This window comes from Schistocerca piceifrons, chromosome 2 (assembly GCF_021461385.2).
Source record: "Schistocerca piceifrons isolate TAMUIC-IGC-003096 chromosome 2, iqSchPice1.1, whole genome shotgun sequence".
Taxonomy (NCBI): Eukaryota; Metazoa; Arthropoda; class Insecta; order Orthoptera; family Acrididae; genus Schistocerca; species Schistocerca piceifrons.
Genome location: NC_060139.1, coordinates 482553108 through 482573634, shown reverse-complemented (window position 1 = coordinate 482573634; position 20527 = coordinate 482553108). Strand labels below are relative to the sequence as shown.

Here is a 20527-nt window from a genome sequence, read left to right as displayed (position 1 = left end):
GGATTTTATGATCCCCAGATCCCGCTATTGTGGCGATTAACTGAGCCACGAATATGAAATGTATCCTCACCAGAAAAACGAACACGCTTAAAGTAAACGGTTCAGCTTGTCCCTTGCAAATTGTTCACGTTTTGGGCGATTGTGATTGTAATGCCTGAACAATTTGGACCTTACAGTTTAAGGTTTTTGCGAACCACTTTATGCACGATACTCTCTGACACTTGAAGCTCCAGCGAAGCTTGTCCAGTCGGGCCGAGCGGTTCTAGGCGCTTCAGTCCAGTCGCAGGTTCGAATCCTGCCTCGGGCATGGATGTGTGTGATGTCCTTAGGTTGGTTAGATTTAAGTAGTTCTAAGTCTAGGGGACTGATGACCTCAGATGTTAAGGCCCATAGTGCTACAGAAACTTTCGGTGCACAGTAATCGGTGATTTGGTTTCTGCTAGCCACACAACACACTGAGCTGTCACCTGGGTGGGGAGGGGGGGGGGGGGGGGGAAGCCACTTTTACGATATAGCTCAGACAGCGAAAGTGTTGAATGAGACACAGCTGTGCAGAAACTTCACGGGTTCTCTAGTAGATCTCTAACAAGAAACAAACGTTATCGTCATAAATATAATAAATATTTAATTTTGAAATGAGGGTAAACATTTATGGACGCTCCATGGGAAGCTGTTGCTATTTTTGGGGGAGGGGGTTCCATTACTGCCAGTCCCACCCTTGTTCTACGACTCGCGCCTTCCTGCTCATCGGATAGCTTTCCGTACGCAGCATTGCGAAGGCTGTGATGGTGCAGCAGCGATGCAGCTGCAGCACTGACAGGTTTGCCGTGCTAACAGGAGTGCGCTGTCGTGTGTTCGCAGAGCTATGTTGACTCGGTGTGCGGCGTGGCGAGCGGCGAGTCGTGCGACGACTCGAGCTACGACTCCGACTTCGAGGCGGAGGAGGGCCCGGCGGTCGGCGCACCGCCGCAGGCGCAGCCGGCGTCCGCGGGCGGCGCCGGGCACGGCCAGCACCACGACGTGAGTCGCACCGTCTCCGACACGCTGGGCGCCGAATTCGCCGAATACGTGTCGTGCGAGCAGCCGGCGGCGGCGGCGCAGGCGCAGCACGACCCGGGCTACACGGCGCGCGTCGAGTTCGGCGTCAAGCTGGGCTACTCGGAGCGGCTGGTGCAGGCGGCGCTTCTCAAGCTGGGCCCGGCGCCCGCGCAGAACGAGTTGCTGGCCGAGCTGGTGCGCCTGGGCGCGCAGCACCAACACCAGCAACAGCAGCAGCTGCGCCAGGACCCCTCGCTGGCGCTCGCGACCGAAGACGCCAGCCTCGCGGTCGCCTGTCCGGGGGCGGCGGTGTGCGGCGGCGCGGGGGCGACAGGCGCCGGAGACCCCGCCGAGGACCTGCCGCTGCCGGCCACCACCGCCCCCGCCGCGCAGCCGCAAGTGCCGCTGCGACCCATCGTCATAGACGGCAGCAACGTCGCCATGAGGTACACATCCCACTGCTTTCTCTCGATAGTGTCTCACTAGTACGCCTACGTCACAACCGTGCCGTGGGCACGGCGAGTTAGGCCTCTGCCAAGTGTGCATACAGCGGGTGCAAAAATTACAAAAAAAGATATATGAGAATTAACCGGAAGAGGTGCTTTAGTTCTTCTACTCCTCTCTTGTATTATCCGCCTCATGCTCATTTTGAGCAATGGAGATCCTGTTGTTATTTCATTGGGGTATCATCATCATCATCATCATCAGGCTTTTCTTCCAGCGGGCCGGTTCAAAAATGGTTCAAATGGCTCTGAGCACTATGCGACTTAACTTCTGAGGTCATCAGTCGCCTAGAACTTAGAACTAATTAAACCTAACTAACCTAAGGACATCACACACATCCATTCCCGAGGCAGGATTCGAACCTGCGACCGTAGCGGTCGCTCGGCTCCAGACTATAGCGCCCAGAACCGCACGGCCACTTCGGCCGGCCCAGCGGGCCGGTTAGGAACGTTGGGAACGATATGTCTCCATTGATTTCTGTCCTGGTATAGCTTTTCTCTGTCCATTGCATCCCACATTACTCCTTTTCCCTTGAGGCCTTCATTAACGGCGGCCGGATTGGCCGAGCGGTTTTAGGCTCTACAGTCTGGAACCGCGCGACCGCTACGGTCGCAGGTTCGAATCCTGCCTTGGGCATGGATGTGTGTGATGTCCTTAGGTTAATTAGGTTTAAGTAGTTCTAAGTTTAGGGGACTGATGACCTCAGAAGTCCCATGGCGCTCAGAGCCATTTGAGCCTTTATTAACCTGGTCTGTCCATCTCTTTCTATGCCGCCCTACGTGCTTTTTCCCCGTACCCCTGTCTCCAGATAATGACATGGAGATGGAGGCGGGTGCATTCGTTTCAATCAATTTTACAGCGCTCATTCTTCCCCACCGTGATTTCCCTAAATCGCTCCAGACAAATGCCGGCATGGTTCCTTCGAAAGGACACGGCCCATTTCCTTCGGAGTCCTCGACACGAACGAGCTTGTGCTCCGACTCTAATGACCTCCATGTCGACGGGACGTCATACCCAGTCATACTTCTTCCTTCCTTCACTAGACACATGAGAGAGTGACAGAAAGGAGCTATAGTTTCTGGACATGTCCGCTACCGGAACGTGAGTAAAGTCGCTACAGTTGCTACATTTGTTAATCAACGTGTGCTGTACAACTTGTCTACAAAATGGAAATGAGCGTTTGGCCTTATTGTCCAGGAGGCCCCTTGTGGGGCAGGTCCGGCTGCCTTGGTGCAGGTCTTATTCGTCTCTCCCCCCCCCCCCCCCCTCTCTCTCTCTCTCTGAGCTGACTTAGGAAACTTGATTTCATCGTACGCCTGTATCTGACACTCTTATTTATGACAAGGGTCTGCAGAGTATACTTCATGATTGGCAAGAGACAGGTTTTATATATTACTTTACGAATGAGTTGATGTGTTAAATATTTCTCGTTACACACGGAAACGAGAAAAAGTTTCGGAAAGGTTTGAAATTGTGCGTAAAGTTTGTTACAAATCGCTAAGTGCTCTCAATCTCAGATACTGGATGAATTTAGTGTGGCTATTGACGAGCCGTGAGTTACTCTATTTCAAGGCATATACACAGTTTGTAACTGCAATACTTGTCTCACTGTGTTAAAGCTTAACGTTAGATTCTATCTCTTAACGAGTAGATTATGACAGCATTTAAATCTTAAAGTTCGATCAATAATTGTAGGAAATATTTCAAATGAAATTTTTGTTGCCTCTGTTGGCAATCTGCAACTGGGACAGTATTCCATGAACCACGAATAGGGTTGACCATTGCATTGCTAAAGCATGTGGTGTCGTAAGACCACTGAAAGTTGGCCTTCCTTATGCATTACGTATTTTGTTGTTGTTCTAGCGAGAATGAAACTCTGGCGCGCATAAAAACAAAGCTTTGAAAGTCTTAAATTTCTTTCCTAATCACTGTACTAAACTTTTAAGCCATGTAGTTATTGTATCAAATCTTCGACATTTGGTTTTGCTGTGGTTCTTTCCTATTAAACATACTAAAAATGTTATAGAATTTATTAACTCTCCGAACTACAGAAAGTTACCTTTACAGGGGGGCGGGGGAACGTAGCTTCGGCAGTTCTGTCGGTGGCGCAAGACCACCCCAATACGGCTGTGGTCTACATCAGCTCTGCAAGTTGCAGTGAATCGATTTTACACCCACGTTTCGTCGTCGGTACTGATGGGCAGAAGGATATTGAGATTAATCTATACCTTTGTGATGGTGTGAAGTTTCGCCAGCATCTCATTTATCTCTTGACGTCTCGGAGGAGATCCTGCGCACTTGGCACATTATTGTCTGTGTTACTGTACAAGGGTAATAATTCATCATCGTTCCTCGAGAAATAACTTGCCCCCCCCCCCCCCCCCCCTCTCCATCGCTTAGTACAAATTCAGCGACAAACGTATGTTGCCTTTTCCATCTCTTCGAAAGTTTCTGCAGTGATTGAAACAAAATTTGTCACACGCTTCAATGATATTATTTTTTTACGTTTGCATCTATACCTTGCAAGTTAGCGTATGGTGTGTGGCGGAGAGTACTTTGCTAATCACCGTGTTTCTCCCTCCCCGCCACCCCTCCACCTTACCCTATTCAAGTTGCGGATGCAGCGCGGGAGGAACGATCGTTGGGAAGCCACTGCGAGAGCTCGAATGTCTTTAATTTTATCTTCATGATCTTTTCCGCGATATATACGTTGCCTGAGGAAGCTAGATTTTGGTTGATTCTTGGGCTCTTGTAGCGTGTCACTGTAGTTCGAAAAGAATTTTCGTAACACTTTCGCGCTTAATAAGGAAACATGGGCGTTCCTTTACATATTTACTATTTCATAGATCAATCCTATTTCGTAAGGGTTTTCGACATACGAACAGTGCTCTAGTATAGGTCGAACGATGGTTTTCTAAACCACCTCCTCCGTGGATGGACTACACTTCCTGAGGATCCTCCAGTTGAATCTGTTTGGCATCTGCTTTTTCTGTAGTCACTTTTATGTGGTCCCTGTAGTAACAGTTATTTTTGCAGACTAACGGTGCAGCGGTGATTCCATTAAGAGCTATCTATTAAATGAAAGATACCGTTGAAATGTGGAAGAAATTCAGATGGCTTTAAATACCTTTTGTGAATTGCTACATTGGTCATAAAGTCGAGGCATGGCAGTTCCAATGCGCAGCCACTGGTGGTTGTCACGAGGTGACGTGAACTTGGAAAACTCACTCAGTTGTCTCCTGGAAATTCCAATGAGTACTGCTGCGACAGTATTTGATTGCATCTTCCGTAAGTCTGTCAGCGATCTCTAATGTTCATAATTAAAACTCGAATGCTAATTTCGAACTGCGACAGTACCTCAATCTAATATTTGTATTTGAATCCTTCGCAGTTAGGATGAGACAGAGCAACGTTTTGGGATTCCAGCGCAGGCGGAATTCTTTCAGGAGAACTTCTAAAGCAACATTGGTTTCGTAAGAAGTAACGTTCTGATATTTGCTAGAATCCCTCCCAGAAAGATTATGCTCTGGTACACAACGGGGAATGGAGTTAATTGCAAGGTAATCAAGTGATTGAAACACTGCACCTCACGGGTAGTATCAACCTACAGTCAGCTGAAGCGGATTTGAGAGTTGTTGGTGGCGATCAGTCATGTTTTCAAACGCCTCCTCTGTGACGTACGGAATTACTAATTGTGCTTTGAGCTCCTGCAGCGTCCAGTTGGAGATGTTTGAGTTAATCTTTGGGCTGCCCCATAATGTTCCTATTTGTACAATGCTCTCGTTCCGGCAGCGCGCTTGTGTAGTAATGACAGTGTGGTTTTAAAAATGCCTGAGGCGCCTGCACGAGCTTCTAGACATGTCCAAGTCGTCATAATTTATAATTTCTCCAAAGATACGTGTATGTATTCGGTAGGTACCATATGTGAGACTTGGGGCTGTGTCAGCAACTTTTGCTGTATTACTTCGCATAAAAACTAAATAAATGTGACCTTGAGTGTGTACGCTGGTATTATTACAGAAATTTCACAGCTGTGACCGCGAGGTTTTACACTCGACAACGGTTAAAAGATCCGTTCGACATTCCACATAAAAATAATTTACTAAAATTAAACTTCCACTTCTTGAAAGAGCCCCTATGAAAAATGAATGATCCTAGGACAATGAAACTTTGTGAAAACATTTGTAAAGACGTGTGGAAGAAAAAAAAAACGCATTTCAGTTTCCGGAAAAGAGGGATAACATTCGTTAGTTGCCTACTATGTTTACGTTCCAGGTTACAAACTTCTCTCTGTGTGACGATCACTTGCATGCACGACAACCTGGAGTCGCGCTAGAGGTACATTTCACAATTTTGCGCAGCACTTTCCTTACGGTGGGCCATGGAGTGTTCAGACATGTTCAGCTGTCGTCACAGCTCGTGCACTGCTTCAAGATCGCACATTGCGTCCAGAATTCTCAGCTATGGCAACAGCAACTTCAACAATTTGTGGCGCAATTCTTCCAGGAGAATTCCCAAATCTCCAGTTAGTTTGAACTTCCGAACCATGTTCACCAACCTAGGTGCGGAACTAGCCTCTCCGTATTCCTTTAAGCATCGATACTCTCGAAGAGTAGTAGTACTACCGCTGATTTGATGAAACAGCTTGATGCGCGAGGCCCTGCTCACCTTGTCCACACTCGTGTTGACTGACTGCTGTTGCAATGCACACTGATGCTTGCGTTTCAACTCTACTTCGCCGTACCAGTAGAAGTGTCGACACTAACAATAGCAGCAACGCAAATCCTGCGCAGAGTCTGAACGTCAGTGCTATTTAGTTGGGTACCCATACGGCAAATAGTTTTCACTCAGCTCTGTCTCAAGTAGTGAAAGTTTGATTATAGCCACCCTACATGCATTTCTTTAAGCGAGATAGGGAAATCAGACAAATGCCCGGATGGTTTCTTTGCGAGGGGCACGACCGATTTCCTTCCCTCATCCGAGCTTGTGCTCCGTCTCCTACTGATCTCGTTGTCGACTGGACTTCAATCATTCTTTCTTCTTCTACGGCGTATCCAACCATCAAGACAACGACAAAAATTAAGATTTCGACGTTGTTTGGGCAGATCGTATAGGGAGAGGCGGCAAGCTTCGTTACCCACAAAAAGGATCGAAAATCGAAACGATCATGCACGACGCTGAATGAGTTGAAGACTGTCTCCGCTCTTTATCCGGTCGCCCTATTTACTCACGCAGCATTTCCTACGTCTTATCATTGATTTTATAGCATACTAGTGAGGTCCGTCCCATGAAGTTTGAACCTCGTCACGCAAGTCCAGCAAATTTGGCAGCATCGTTTGAATGTTAATGCTTCATGAGCATGTCGCATATTGTGACCATTTGTTGAGCTGTGAAGGGATAACGTAGCAAAAAAAAAGACAAGTTTCAGTATTTCATTAGGAATTGGATGGGCACAGTCGTGTAGGGAAGAGAATATGATTAGTAGGCCATCATTTACATTTCCGCGTCCCAGTGATACACATCACAGAGCATTTACCATTATTAGTAGTTGCAGGCCCCACGACATTACTAGGATTTAGGGAGGAAACACATTGTTGTTTAAAGTGGTCACCATCTAACAAGAAAATAGTTAAATATTTGTGTTTACCCATACATATTTCGACACAGTTGGTATCTATTCCAGTGCCTCATAGATTACATTTAGTGTTTCCTGTAGCAGTCTCTCCATTTCGGCCACAAATATAGAATAAATGCAGCATATTATGGTCCTTTTAGACCTGTTCTGAGACATTTTGTGTGTGTGTGTGTGTGTGTGTGTGTGTGTGTGTGTGTGTGTGTGTGTGTGTTTTATTAGCAGGGCTGGTCCGAGAACATTTATCCAGACTCCCTCCCAAGCCCCAAGACCGTTTTGACACTTCCACCTGTATTAGATTCATTAGTCTTTGCTTATTGATATCTAGAAGAATTTGTTATTACTATGTATTCATGGTTTGCGTATGATCCCCCAACTTCTCATGTCCCAGATTGTAATCAGCATTGTGACGTTGCTTCTCAAGTACAGCGCTAGTGTGCACAAGCGTGTATTTTGAACTGCATGTTTTTTGTGACACAATTCATTTTTGTTTGTTTTCTGATGCTTTTTTTTATTTGAAAAAAATCGTTGTTATATTGCTTTGGGCATTACATCAATGGGGAAGCAGCTTCAAGTATGGAAATGTGACAGCCACGGAATTTATAAATCATCATTAAAATTTGTTTGCCCCCATGAGGCATGAATAGAACCAGTAAAACAGTTTCAAAAGCTGCAGAAATAACCAGTGGCATAGCTCATCTCTTTCTGTGTTCTTTTTTATGTTATCAGATTTCTTAAAATTGTGTGTTGCATGAAATTCAGTTTGTAAAAATGTTATTTTTGTTTTTAGCCATGGTAACAAGGAAGTATTTTCTTGCCGAGGAATAAAGATTTGTGTGGACTGGTTCAGAGCAAGAGGGCACAAAGATATAACAGTATTTGTTCCAAAATGGCGTAAAGAAGCAGCACGCCCAGATAATCCAGTTACAGGTGAGAGTATTTGAGGTGCAATGTTTACACTATTGTTATTACTATGAGTTGTAGAAATGTTAGAAACTATAGGATTTTGAAAATGTCATAGTTCAACACATTTTCATGATGCTTATTACTTGCTTAAGTAAAGAAGTATACCATTATAATACATAACTGAAGCTTAGTATTACTTCTTGTTCAAAGGGAACTGGAATCAAAAGATTTTAACCCATTGATAATGTTTCTAGAACCACCAGTTAAGTAGTAGTATTGAACTGGAACCCAATATTTCTCCTCCATGTGTAATGTGTGAACAAAAGCTGATTCTTCAAATGGGTTTATTTTCAGATCAAGAAATCCTTACGGAGCTAGAGAGAGATCGTTGCCTCGTTTTCACACCTTCGAGATTGGTTGGAGGCAAACGATTGATATGCTATGACGATCGTTACATCTTGAAGTTGGCATCTGCAGTTGATGGAATTGTTGTTTCTAATGATAATTACAGAGATCTGGTACAAGAGAGCCCAGAGTACCGAAAAGTTGTTGCAGAGCGAATTCTCATGTATTCTTTTGTGAACGACAGGTATGTAAAGAGATGTTTCAGTTAATAACAAATATATTTGCATCCAAGTGCTGTGTAATATAAGTTTCACAAATGGATTGTTACTTTCCATAAAATTTCTTACCCAAGTTAACTCTAGAAATAAAAGCCATGTTCAGTTATATATGTTTAGTTCACACTATGCAACAAGGTGAAATTTGGAATGTATGATGATCCATATCAAGTACATTATTTTTATTGTGAAAGTTCCATGGAGAACATTACTTTCAATTTGATTTACCTTGAAGTAATACCACATAAGCCTTGAAATTGCACAGCACTATAAAGTGATTGACCACAATCTTAACTTCAACAAATCCCTTCAAACTCATTGCTCCACAGTCTTATATACTGACACTTTCACAAACAATCCTTTGATTTTTCTATGTCTTTTGAAACTTTATGCAACTGGGTACTGTATCATAATTTCTTTGCAGATTCATGCCACCTGATGACCCACTGGGACGTTCTGGTCCAACATTGGATGCTTTTCTTCGTATGCAGCAACGTGGTGACCCTCCTCCACCATGTCCATATGGTAAAAAGTGCACTTATGGAAACAAGTGCAAATTCCATCACCCAGAGCGTGGCCCACTTCCACATAAATCGGTCACCGAGCGACTTGTTGAAAATGCTCAGCGGCAATTGCAGGCACGGGGAATGGAGAGTCGTGACTGCAGCCCTGGTGGGTTGAAGAGAGAAGAAATCTCTCTTTTTCTTTCTGAATAAGATAAAGCTGTAACACTAAATATTGTTTCTAAATTAAGTGCAGTGAAAGGAACCAGATTACTTGTTTATGGATTATGTAATTTCCTTGAAGTTTGAGGTGAGCCCTAAAATATGGTGCATAAAAATGATGGGTGATAGGAACTGGCTTGTTCATGTAAAAGTAAATGGTTTCATAGGTGTGGGAATTCTTAGTTAGTTACTGCTGATGTTACATGTTATTACACATATGTAGTGAGATGGTCTATGCAGAACCCCCCCCCCCCCCCCCCCCCCCCACTCGCATTCGGGAGGACGACGGTTCAATCCCGCGTCCGGCAATCCTGATTTAGGTTTTCCGTGATTTCCCTAAATCACTCCAGGCAAATGCCAGGATGGTTCCTCTGAAAGGGCACGGCCGTCTTCCTTTCCCATCCTTCCCTAGTCCGATGAGACCGATGACCACGCTGTCTGGTCTCCTTCCCCAAACCAACCAGCCAACCAACCCCCCCCCCCCCCCCCCCCCACACACACACACACACACACACACACACACACACACACACGTGTACATATATACACAGGATGGTAGCTTTAATTGCCTGTCTCATAATTCAGAAGCAAAGTGTTTATGGACCAACATTGATACATGCTTTTCTTGTTGCCTTTAAAAGGGGAATATAATTACTAAATGTTACCTACTTTTTTTAATGCACCATGTATAATTTAAACATCAAGGAAATCAATCATTAAGCCTATTGACAGTAATTATCAATGATTGTTACAAATCATGCAATTTTTACTCAAGTTACAGCCAAATTTTATTACCTAGCACAAGTACAGTCAGACTTTAGTTTTAGATACACAACTGCATGGCATCTAAAATTTGTATTTCCGTATTCCTTATTATGGAGGTCAGGAATAGCACAAAAATGGTATAGTACTTGTTGGTCTAAAGTCCCACAATATACACAAGTAGCCTTAGTTTTTGTGTCCTCTCTCCTGTCCAATCTTCGTATTTGACAGGTAATCCACTACTGTTGTTTGTCATAGACAAGATAGATAAGAAAAAACAAGAAAAATAATCACTAAGATCTGACAATACAACAGAAACAACATTATTTCAGCAGTAGTCAGACAGTTAAAAAACAAAGTAAGCTGAAAAATTATTATTCTCTTTTTTTTTCAGGCACACAACTCAAAGGTAAATCTGTGAGCCTTCCTTTGCCAGAGCATTCTGATGCTTTGCCAACACAGCCTCGAAAGATTCCTCTGGCACGAACTAAATCTACTGCTCCAACGCCTATTGTTCCTGTCTCTCTCACAGAGCAGTCAGCAAAATCAGGTAATGGATGCACCGTTCCAAAAAGTCGCAGTGTGGAAAATGTCGCAGCACAACAGCACCAGACTCCTGAAGTTGGGTATGCCACATACCAACAAATGTCTGGACCTCCACCTACTCCCTATGGCACATGGGGCAACACGTGGAGCACTCATGGGCAGCAGTTCCCTGCACCGCCACAGAGGTTGGCACCTGAGCCTGCAGAGAGCCCCCCTCCTGCACAGGAAGCTGTGGGATCAGGTGTCAATCTTCACCGGAAGCTCCAGAGGCAGTTGACGCTGAACCCTGCATACGATGCAAGACTTTTCCAACTGCGAGGACATGCTTACGGAAGTGGCAGTAGTGGACCTTCGTCACAAGCACCACAACAGCATCGACCATTGGCAGCACGCCACAGTGCGAGTGGTGGAGTGCAGCCACAGTCATCACAGTCACCGTCGCCATCCTGGCACCAGAGTGTGACACGCATTGCATCTGCGCCAGACACTTGCCGCCACTGGAACACGCCCGTTCCACCCCCTTCGGGTCCGGGGCCCCGACACGTGCATCGCCACAGTTCGACTTCTGATCCTCAGCTGAATTTGAGTGATGCCCCTCTGCCTGTACCTTCAAATCTACCTGTGTGGCTCCCACCTGCACCAGTGCCATCTGTCGTTTGGCCACCTCCACAACACATGCCACCACCACACCAGCAGTTCTCTTCCTCCGGTACGGAGGATGCCAGGCGCCGGTTACATTACCATCTGGCATCAATATTCCCTGAGGAACAGGTCCAGAAAGCTATGCAGTTGTATCCAGATGAAACAAATCCACAAAAGATATGTGCTGCAATACTGTCTATGTTTCCAAAACCGTAGAAGTTTGGAGGTCATTTCATTCAATCGTTCATTCCCTGTGAGATGTTTTAAGTGTTAGATTCAGTATATGTGTACTGGATTGACAGTTTTATTTGGCTAACTACTGCTGTTCAGATTAAATCACAAATTTCATGCATGAACTCCAAGGCAGAATTTTGAACATTCTGTGACTGTTTGCAGGCGAGACTAAGTACTGCTTTTTTAAAGATGAAAGATGTCACTGTACATTAGTACTTTTGCCATACATTCAGTCCATTATTGCTTCAACAATATTTTAAAAGTCTGGTTTTAATAATTAATGTGTGTTTTGACACTTACTTTGGTAAAAATTGATAATGCATTACAGACAAATTGGTGGCTAGTGACCTAGGTGGATGTAGTGCAAATACATTAGCAGTTCTCGTATTACTGTCGTATTGAAACACAAAAGCATTATGTCAACTAGTGCAACACCTAGCTGATGAGTAGTGCAGTGAAATTAATTTTCAGTGACAACTGAATTTTTATTTTTATTAAGTTATTGAAATGACTACAGTTGTGTGTGTTTTAAACCCGAGGTGGAATTGGAGAAGCGAATAACTGTAAACAGTCACCAACAGTGTCGTTGAAGATCATTGTTGGGTGGATCTTGTGTAACTAACATTAATAGCAAGTATTTAACATGATTTGATATGTAGAGAACATGATTTGGAAAGTAGCGCTTTGTCCTAGGTCATTTGCTAGCTTTTTGTCTCTGAGAGAACAAGCTGAAGCAGCTTAGTTGTGACACAACTGTGAAATCTGAGGAAGGAGCATATGGTTATACTGACAGATTGTCAGAAGATTTGGAGACAAAACATCTTTTTCAAATTTACTTTGTACTACTATCTGTTTCGCTGTATTATAAGAATCATTAATGTTTTACATCTGAAGTGGAAAATGGTTTGATCCATGTGAAAGACATAGTTTCTTCTTTTTGTCTTTGTAGTAAATGTAAACTGTATATTCCTTCAGTTAAAGAAGGGATTATTTTGATGCAAAATACTCACTTTTGTGAAATAATGAGATATATTGTCGTATCTTATTCCTGACCTTGTTATTTAAGGTCTGTTAACAAGTTCTTTTTTTAAGAAAAGAAATAAAACATAATAATAGTGTGAAAGGCATTGTTGTCTGAATTCAATCATTCCCACAATAGTATCATCTTTACCAATATTGGCACATTAACTGTCTTACATTTAATGTAAATAGTGGCTGACTCATTCATTAGCTTGTTGTTTAATCTCTTAATACACGTTATTGCTGGGGATGCGTCCACACTACCGTTTATTGTAATCAAAAATTAAAATCTGGTGACTCAGTTGTAATCTGTTAGATCTTTAAAAGAGTCACAAGTGATGACTGGTGCTTCTCTCCAGTCACCTCATTTTTAATTGGCTGAGATTTGACTAGTATATTTTTAATTGAAAGATTGACTATGTAAAATTATAAACTTTTACATTCTTAATTATTAAAAGCATTAATGTTGAAAATCATCACAGTTCAAAAGGTAGGGGATGGCATGATATGGGCTAAAGGGGAGGCACAGGTATTCTTAACTAAATTTTTATTTTTATTTGGATATAATTGTAGGGGTAACAAAATAAACACACAGTTTTAAACTATGAGGCTGTGTCACTTCACTTTACTATTTGCCAGCACGAGCATAGGTAAAAGTTCTATGAATGTATTCCTCACATAAGTATGCCCTGAAATACATGCCACATTTCAAGGTAGGTATATGCTGAGAAGACAAGATACAAATTATATTATGGAGAGACAGTATTTGTATGCAAAGTGTGTTTATTTTTGTTGAATATTCAGTGTTCCACTGTAAGGATTTCAACATCTTAGTGAAACAAAAGATCTGTCAAGTCCAATAACATGGAGTAAGCTTAATGATGCGAAGCTGAAAGAATGCAAATACAATGTATAGCAATTGTGTGCTGATATGCAGACATAATTAGTGTATGGTGTTAATGAAATACTTTTTGGTAGATTCCAGTATGGGGCAGAGGTTTCACTCATGTCCTCAAAGAATGGTTTGGATATAGTGAGAAAGAGAAACCATGAAGCAGAATAAACAGCAGTCAGAAGTCAAATACATTTGGAAGGAAATTTTTCATTAATAATGCCGTTTAACTCCTGAAATGTGATGGAGTATTCCAATCCTTCAATAGTCTATAAAATCCCTCTCTCTCTCTTTTTCTCTCCCCCCCCCCCCCTTCCTCCTTTGATCTTCATTTTTATATGATCCATTCTGTTGGTGAGTACTTCCTTCGAGTTGACAGTCAATCTTTTGACTGCCCAGTAATCAGGACTGTGCTGCCTGTCAAAAGTCTAATATATGAAACAGGAGCATATTCCTACAATATAAATGTGCACTTGCCTATTTTTCACACTATTTCTTGAAGTTTGTCAATTAAGACAGTGTTTTTTAAAATTGAATGTATGTAATATCTGTTTTACTGAAAAAAGAGAATGGTATAAAAATTATGAAATAAAAAAAATAGACGTCTCACCCATGAAAGTTTCAAAAAACTAAGTTAAAAAAATTCACTCCAGCTTGTTTTGAAAAACAGCCTTCTCCCATCAGGCTTTTGACAGGTCCACATAAACCGTGTTTGTTATGAATATAAGTTTTAAATTTTATCCCCTCTTTTAAACCCAATGAGGAGATCCATTTTTCATTTGTCGTCATGAAATCGTTGTCAGCTTCATAATCTGAAGGCGTACCAGAGTCCCTGTCAATGTCTATCAGGGTACTGAGAATCTTAGCAGTTTAGACTGCAACTAATTTTTGACACAGTTTTGTATCAGACTCACCACCATGAAACACGTCATGGACAGATTATAGTAATTTAATACAAAATGCATGTCCAACCTCCAGACCGCAACTGAGCTCTGAAAGGATATTCAGTAAGTATAATTGTTAGACAGTATTCTCACCCGTCATGAAAGGCTATGTAATTTGTGTGATAATACTCAATTGTTGCAGTGGCAATAAGTGTAAGTTTGTCCCCTCTGATGTCATAACAAGATTGGGGGGGGGGGGGGGGGGGTTTCCAGTGCAGTGTCCACACACAAGGGACAGTGATGGATGTAAATTATTTTTAACATTATACATCTGTTTGGGTCACATTAAACTCTAACCTTCCATTTTTAATAGGGCTTGTACTGACTGCAATATGAACTCTTGGAAATATGGCAGCAAGTACTGATAAAATATAAAGTCTGGTTCTTACTGCTTCTTGTTTTGTACAGAACTCATTCAGTCAAATTTTACACAAAGTGACTTAGATCTTTTTCACAAAATACTGGCAGTGTGTGTTTTTAAAAGTGCATAAAAAGTTTTATAACAATAATTTAAGACATCTTACCATTCTGGCAGCCAGCTGAAATATTGTCACTCAGCAACTAAAATGAGGTGAATGATGGCATGTAAACCAGCTTGCTTTTAACAGTACAAAGAGTGGTATACCCCACATCAACAATATGTTGGAGTGCTGGCACTGAAGTACAATTTCTGTGTTCATCTTACTATTAATTAATCAGAATTTGTTTTTACATCATCAACACAGAAAGAGTATACCATCCCTGATAGGTACCAATAGGGATCGGAGCCATGGTGACTTCAAGCTCCATGGTCAGCTGCGCTACATTTCTCAGATGAGAATCCATGGTGCAAACAACCTGATCAAAGTGGTCCCACAGATTCTTGACTGTGTTTAAATCTGGGAAGTGTGGTAGCCAGGGTAGTGCAGTTATTTCATCCTGGTGTTTTTCGAACCACGCACGTACACTATGGGCTGTGTCACACATTGCACTGTCCTGCTAGTGAGGAAAAACATATAGGGATGGACATGGTCCCGAAGGGTAGATGCATACTTGTGTTGATCCATTGTGCCTTCCAGAATGATATCATCCAGTGATTGCTCTCCAGTACGGAACCTTTTAATGACTGTTGCAAGATGTTTGCTTTCAGATGTTTCACACAATACCAGGATCAGGTCAGCTGGCTGTTTTCCAAGGAGTTCCTTGCAGGGTGGGGGAGTGGCTATGTACGGAAAAAAACAGTATTCCATTTGAGTCCATAGACATATCACAGCAATGCACTGAACAGCTATTTGAATGTTGTGCAGGGGCAGTTGAATTTAGTGAAACTAAACTTCTAATTGTTGTTGTTTATAGGTCCCCTAACTATGGTGTCAGAGCATTTCTGCTCAAGCTAGAGGGGGTTCTTGATTCACTTTGTAGGAAGTACCAGAAATTAGTTATATATGGTGACTTAAATATAAATTTTATACGACGGTGCAAGAAAAAGGATGTTGGTAGTTCCCCTAAATTCATATGATCTGATGCAGACTGTGTTTTTTTTCCAACTAGGGTGCAGGGGAACAGTAGCACAGTCATAGACAATATTTTTATTCATTCTTCAGTACTAGATGGGCATTCTGTTAGTGAAAGGGTGAATGGTCTTTCGGACCATGAAGCACAAATTTGAACACTAAAAGGCTTTTGTTTTCAAAAAAATGTCACATATATTACAAACTATGTAGGAAAGTTAATCAAACAGCAATAGAGAGTTTTTTAAACCTGGTCAAGGAACAATACTGGCAGGATGTTTGTAGTGCTGATAACATAAATGACAAATGTAATGCTTTCCTTAACATATTTCTCATGCTCTTTGAGGGTTGCTTACCATTAAAACATTCTAAATGGGGTACTACAGTAACAGGCAGCCTGGGTGGCTGACTAGTGGGATATCATGTAGAACAGAGCGGGAATGATATCGAAATGTTAGGAGTAGTCACAATCAAGGAGGAAGGCACAGAGTATGTGGTATGCAAACAGAATATCTAATTCACAAGATAAAACTAAAACCACATGGTCAGTTGTGAAGGAAGTGTCTGGTCAGCAGCACAAGGTCGACGATATAAAGTCAGTTAGTAGTAAAATTATTTCTGTTACTGATAAATCAGATACATGCACAGTACTTAACAATCAATTTCTGAGCATTGCTGGTGAATTAAATAAAAATTTAGTTTCTACAGGTAATCATGTAACTTTCTTGGCAAATGCCTTTCCAAGACTGATGTCTGAAATACTCCTTTCTGATACAGACTAAGGGGACATGGAGTCAATAATTAAATCACTGAAGACTAAGGACCCTCATAGATATGCTGCACATGTTGGTCCTGTATTTATCCATATCTGTAATTTTTTCTTTAGGAATGGCCAATTTCCTGAACGATTAAAGTACTCAGTAGTAAAGCCGCTTTGTAAAAGAGGAGAAAGGTATAATGTAGAGAATTTTAGACCTATTTCTATGCCATCAGTGTTTGTTAAAGTTATTGAAAAGGCTATGTATGTAAGGATAATTGATTATTTTATATCACACGATTTGCTATCAAATGTACAGTTCAGTTTTAGAAGTCATTCAACAACTGAAAATGCTATATTCTCTTTTCTCTGTGAGGTACTGAATGGGTTAAACAAAAGGTTTCGAAGGCATATTTTTTTATTTAACTTAGGTGTTCGATTGTGTTGATCACAAAATATTGTTCCAGAAGTTGGACCATTACGGAATATGGGGAGTAGCTCACAATTGGTTCACCTCTTACTTTAGCAACAGACAGTAAAATGTCGTTATTCCCAGTGCTGTGACATGGGCTGTGAGTGGGGTACGGTCAAGTGGGGGGTGCCCTAGGGATCACAGTTGGGGCCATTCCTGTTCCTTATTTATATAAATGGTATGCTCTCTGGTATTACAGGTAACTCTAAAATATTTCTGTTTGCTGATGACACTAGCTAGGATGTTGCGTGCAACATTGGCCCAATTTCAAATAGTGCAGTTCATGAACTAAGGTCATGGCTTGTAAAAAATAAACTAATGCTAAATCACAGTAAGTCTCATTTTTTACAGTTTCTAACACACAATTCAACAAAACCTGACATTTTAATTTCACAGAATGGGCATATGATTAGTGAAACTGAATAGTTCAAATTTCTAGGTGTTCAGATAGATAGTAAACTGTCGTGGAAAGCCCATATTCAGGATCTCGTTTAAAGACTTAATGCTGCGATTTTTACTATTCGAACGGTATCTGGAGCGAGTGGCCGTTTGACACGAAAATTAGTCTACTTTGCTTATTTTCATTTGCTTATGTCGTATGGTATTATATTTTGGAGTAACTCTTCCCATTCTAAAAGGATATTTTTGGCTCTGAAACAGATGGTTCGGGCTAGAAGTGGTGTAAGTTCTTGAAACCCCTGTCGACCCCTGTTCACAAGTCTGGGTATTTTGACACTGGCCTCTCAATAATAAACAATAATAATAATAATAATAATAATAATAATAATAAATTCCTTATTGTCATTTCTTGTTGACAATATTAGCTTAATCTTTCACTCAGTTAATAGTTGGCAGAAATCAAAACTGCATTTGGTTCAGACTTCCTTAAGTCTTGTACAGAAAGGTGTGCAGTATACTGCTACATCCATTTTCAATAAGCTGCCACTAGAATTCAGTAATCTTAGCAGTAATCCACGGCTTTCAAATTGAAACCGAAGAGTTTCCTCATGGGCCACTCCTTCAATTCTGTCAAGGAGTTCCTTGAAAAATTAAGCTGATTCTTGTTAATATTATAGACTGTGTTTACTTAAACTTACGGATTGACTTTTTTGGGTTCATAAACATGTTATTTTTATCTGTTATTACTTTTATGTTGCGATTTCATGTACTGACATGTTCCTTGACCTTGGAGATTTGCTCCTCAATTTGGTCCTACAGAATTTGATGTGTAAATAAATAAATAAAAGACCTGCCAGTGGCCTTCTGTCCACTGTAGCATAAAAGTGATTCACATTAAAAGGCCACCACTTGTCACTCAGTGGACGACCAGTTGTGTTATTGCACTGAAAATTTGAACCTTCGGCACCGATGAACAGCAGTCAGCATAGTTGTATGAACCAGATGCCTGCTGCAGAAACCCATACGCATCAGCATTTACTTAATGGTCGCCGGCCGCGGTGGTCTTGCGGTTCTAGGCGCGCAGTCCGGAACCGCGCGACTGCTACGGTCGCAGGTTCGAATCCTGCCTCGGGCATGGATGTGTGTGATGTCCTTAGGTTAGTTAGGTTTAAGTAGTTCTAAGTTCTAGGGGACTGATGACCACAGCTGTAAAGTCCCATAGTGCTCAGAGCCATTTGAACCATTTTGAACTTAATGGTCATTGAGGAAACATTGTTGGTAGCCTCTTGGTTCATCTGGGCAGTCAGTTACGCAACAGTTGTATTGTACTGAACTGGGGACCTAGAAACGACGGAGAGGCTTCGTCCCCACTGTAGCCTCCGTGGTACACAACCCTACAACAGGCTACAGCTGTCTACTCATCCCCCCCCCCCCCCCCACCCCCCGCCCTCACACTGAACCCAGGGTTATAGCTCAACAGCTGCGCACCTATTGGCCCGTGCACATCTCTGAAGCTGTCACCCACCCTGGTCAGCTACGACCTGTGATATACCACAGTTGCCTTGGTGTCAGTTTTGGGTAGTGTCATTTTGCTTTTAGGACATCACATAAACTGCTCTGTTTCCACATTACAATGATTGCAGTGTTTTCCCCTTCTCCCTGACACACTTTATATACCCTTCACTGCTAGAGCTGCCTTGTGCCGTCTGTGAGTGATTATTGCGCACTGCCGTAGAACATTGGTAGTGGTCACATTAATACAACTGGACTGTGTATTATCTCAAATGGTGCGGAGAAAGGGCAGTCAGATGTCTCATTGAAAGACAATGTTATGGTGAAACAAACAGTATGGCTTTAGTAATATTTGAACCATAATTCTCATGTTACATTTCTTTAAAGTTCTGAACCTTTTCTTCCCCCTGCAGAATAAAAGTATAGCTTTTTATGACTGTGGGAGGGGAGGTAGGGGGAAGGATTGCTAGCTCTTATGGAATGAACTACTCATTTGCTAACTATTTTGGTGTGCATTGTGTGCAGGCCACTAATTTCCATTTGGTAACCATGGAGAGAGCATGATGTTTCATGTATTATATTTGCAGGTAATCATATCAGGATGTCAAAAGAGCTGTGTGCATAAATAATATATCCATGTTTTAAAACAATAAGAACTGATGACACAGATATGGAAACAGATATTTATAGAAAGGGCTTTCATGCATATATATCACTTCTTTTACCTGCAGTATTCATCTGAGAAACTGTCACTTCTAATTTCTTCAATGACCAAAATTGATGAGTTTGAAGCAGCTGATACCCATACAGTAATCTACACCTTCTGAAGACTAATAAGAGTGAAAGATCTAGACAGTTACACTGAAGTATTCATATGCCATTTGCAAAACAGTTAAACAATGTTAATACCATATGGATAAGTCATTTTACCTACAACATTTTATGAATGTGTTATCTGTACTAATAAATATGTTGAAATTGCTTTTATATGGCAGAAAGAGCTTTATTGTTCATGTTTTGTTCATTTTAGCAGGATGACAAAGTAGGAGCATGTTACAAGGCTGTCTGAAGACATTTAAATGCTGTCGATAGAAAGCTCTCGGTACCCAGCTGGGTGGCAGTGTTAAAAGTAACGTGACATTTTGAACGGTGTTATATTCAGCTTCTTGTATGCCAGAAGGTGCTGAGTGTGACACTCTTTGAAACGCCACGGTATTTTAACGCAATCAACTGGTTTGAAACACAAGAGCTTTTACCAACAGCACTCGGCTGTTCGAAAGGTGTGGTAAGGTTACAGTAAACAAGTGCAGTTGTGTATCAGGAAAACACATCACACTGTCAATGCTTTCAAGTCAGTTGTGCATAGTGTGTCAGCCCTGATTACATGCTAATTCATGATAAACTAATGGAAGTGCCAGTACTCCCAGGTGCA

The 20527-nt window shown here is 41.9% G+C and overlaps 1 protein-coding gene across 2 annotated transcripts in view; it reads left to right on the top strand.

Moving 5' to 3' along the window:
* The window catches only part of LOC124776835 (probable ribonuclease ZC3H12D), a 570216-nt gene extending 557484 nt beyond the window's left edge, over positions 1-12732 (top strand). For both annotated transcript variants that reach the window (XM_047252001.1, XM_047252002.1), the window contains exons 2-6: positions 862-1484; positions 7965-8104; positions 8435-8669; positions 9125-9372; positions 10582-12732. In XM_047252001.1, the coding sequence (XP_047107957.1) occupies positions 862-1484; positions 7965-8104; positions 8435-8669; positions 9125-9372; positions 10582-11591 (2256 nt within the window). In that variant the 3' untranslated portion in view covers positions 11592-12732. The remainder of the gene's footprint in view (positions 1-861; positions 1485-7964; positions 8105-8434; positions 8670-9124; positions 9373-10581) is intronic.
* The last annotated feature ends 7795 nt before the right edge of the window (positions 12733-20527 follow it).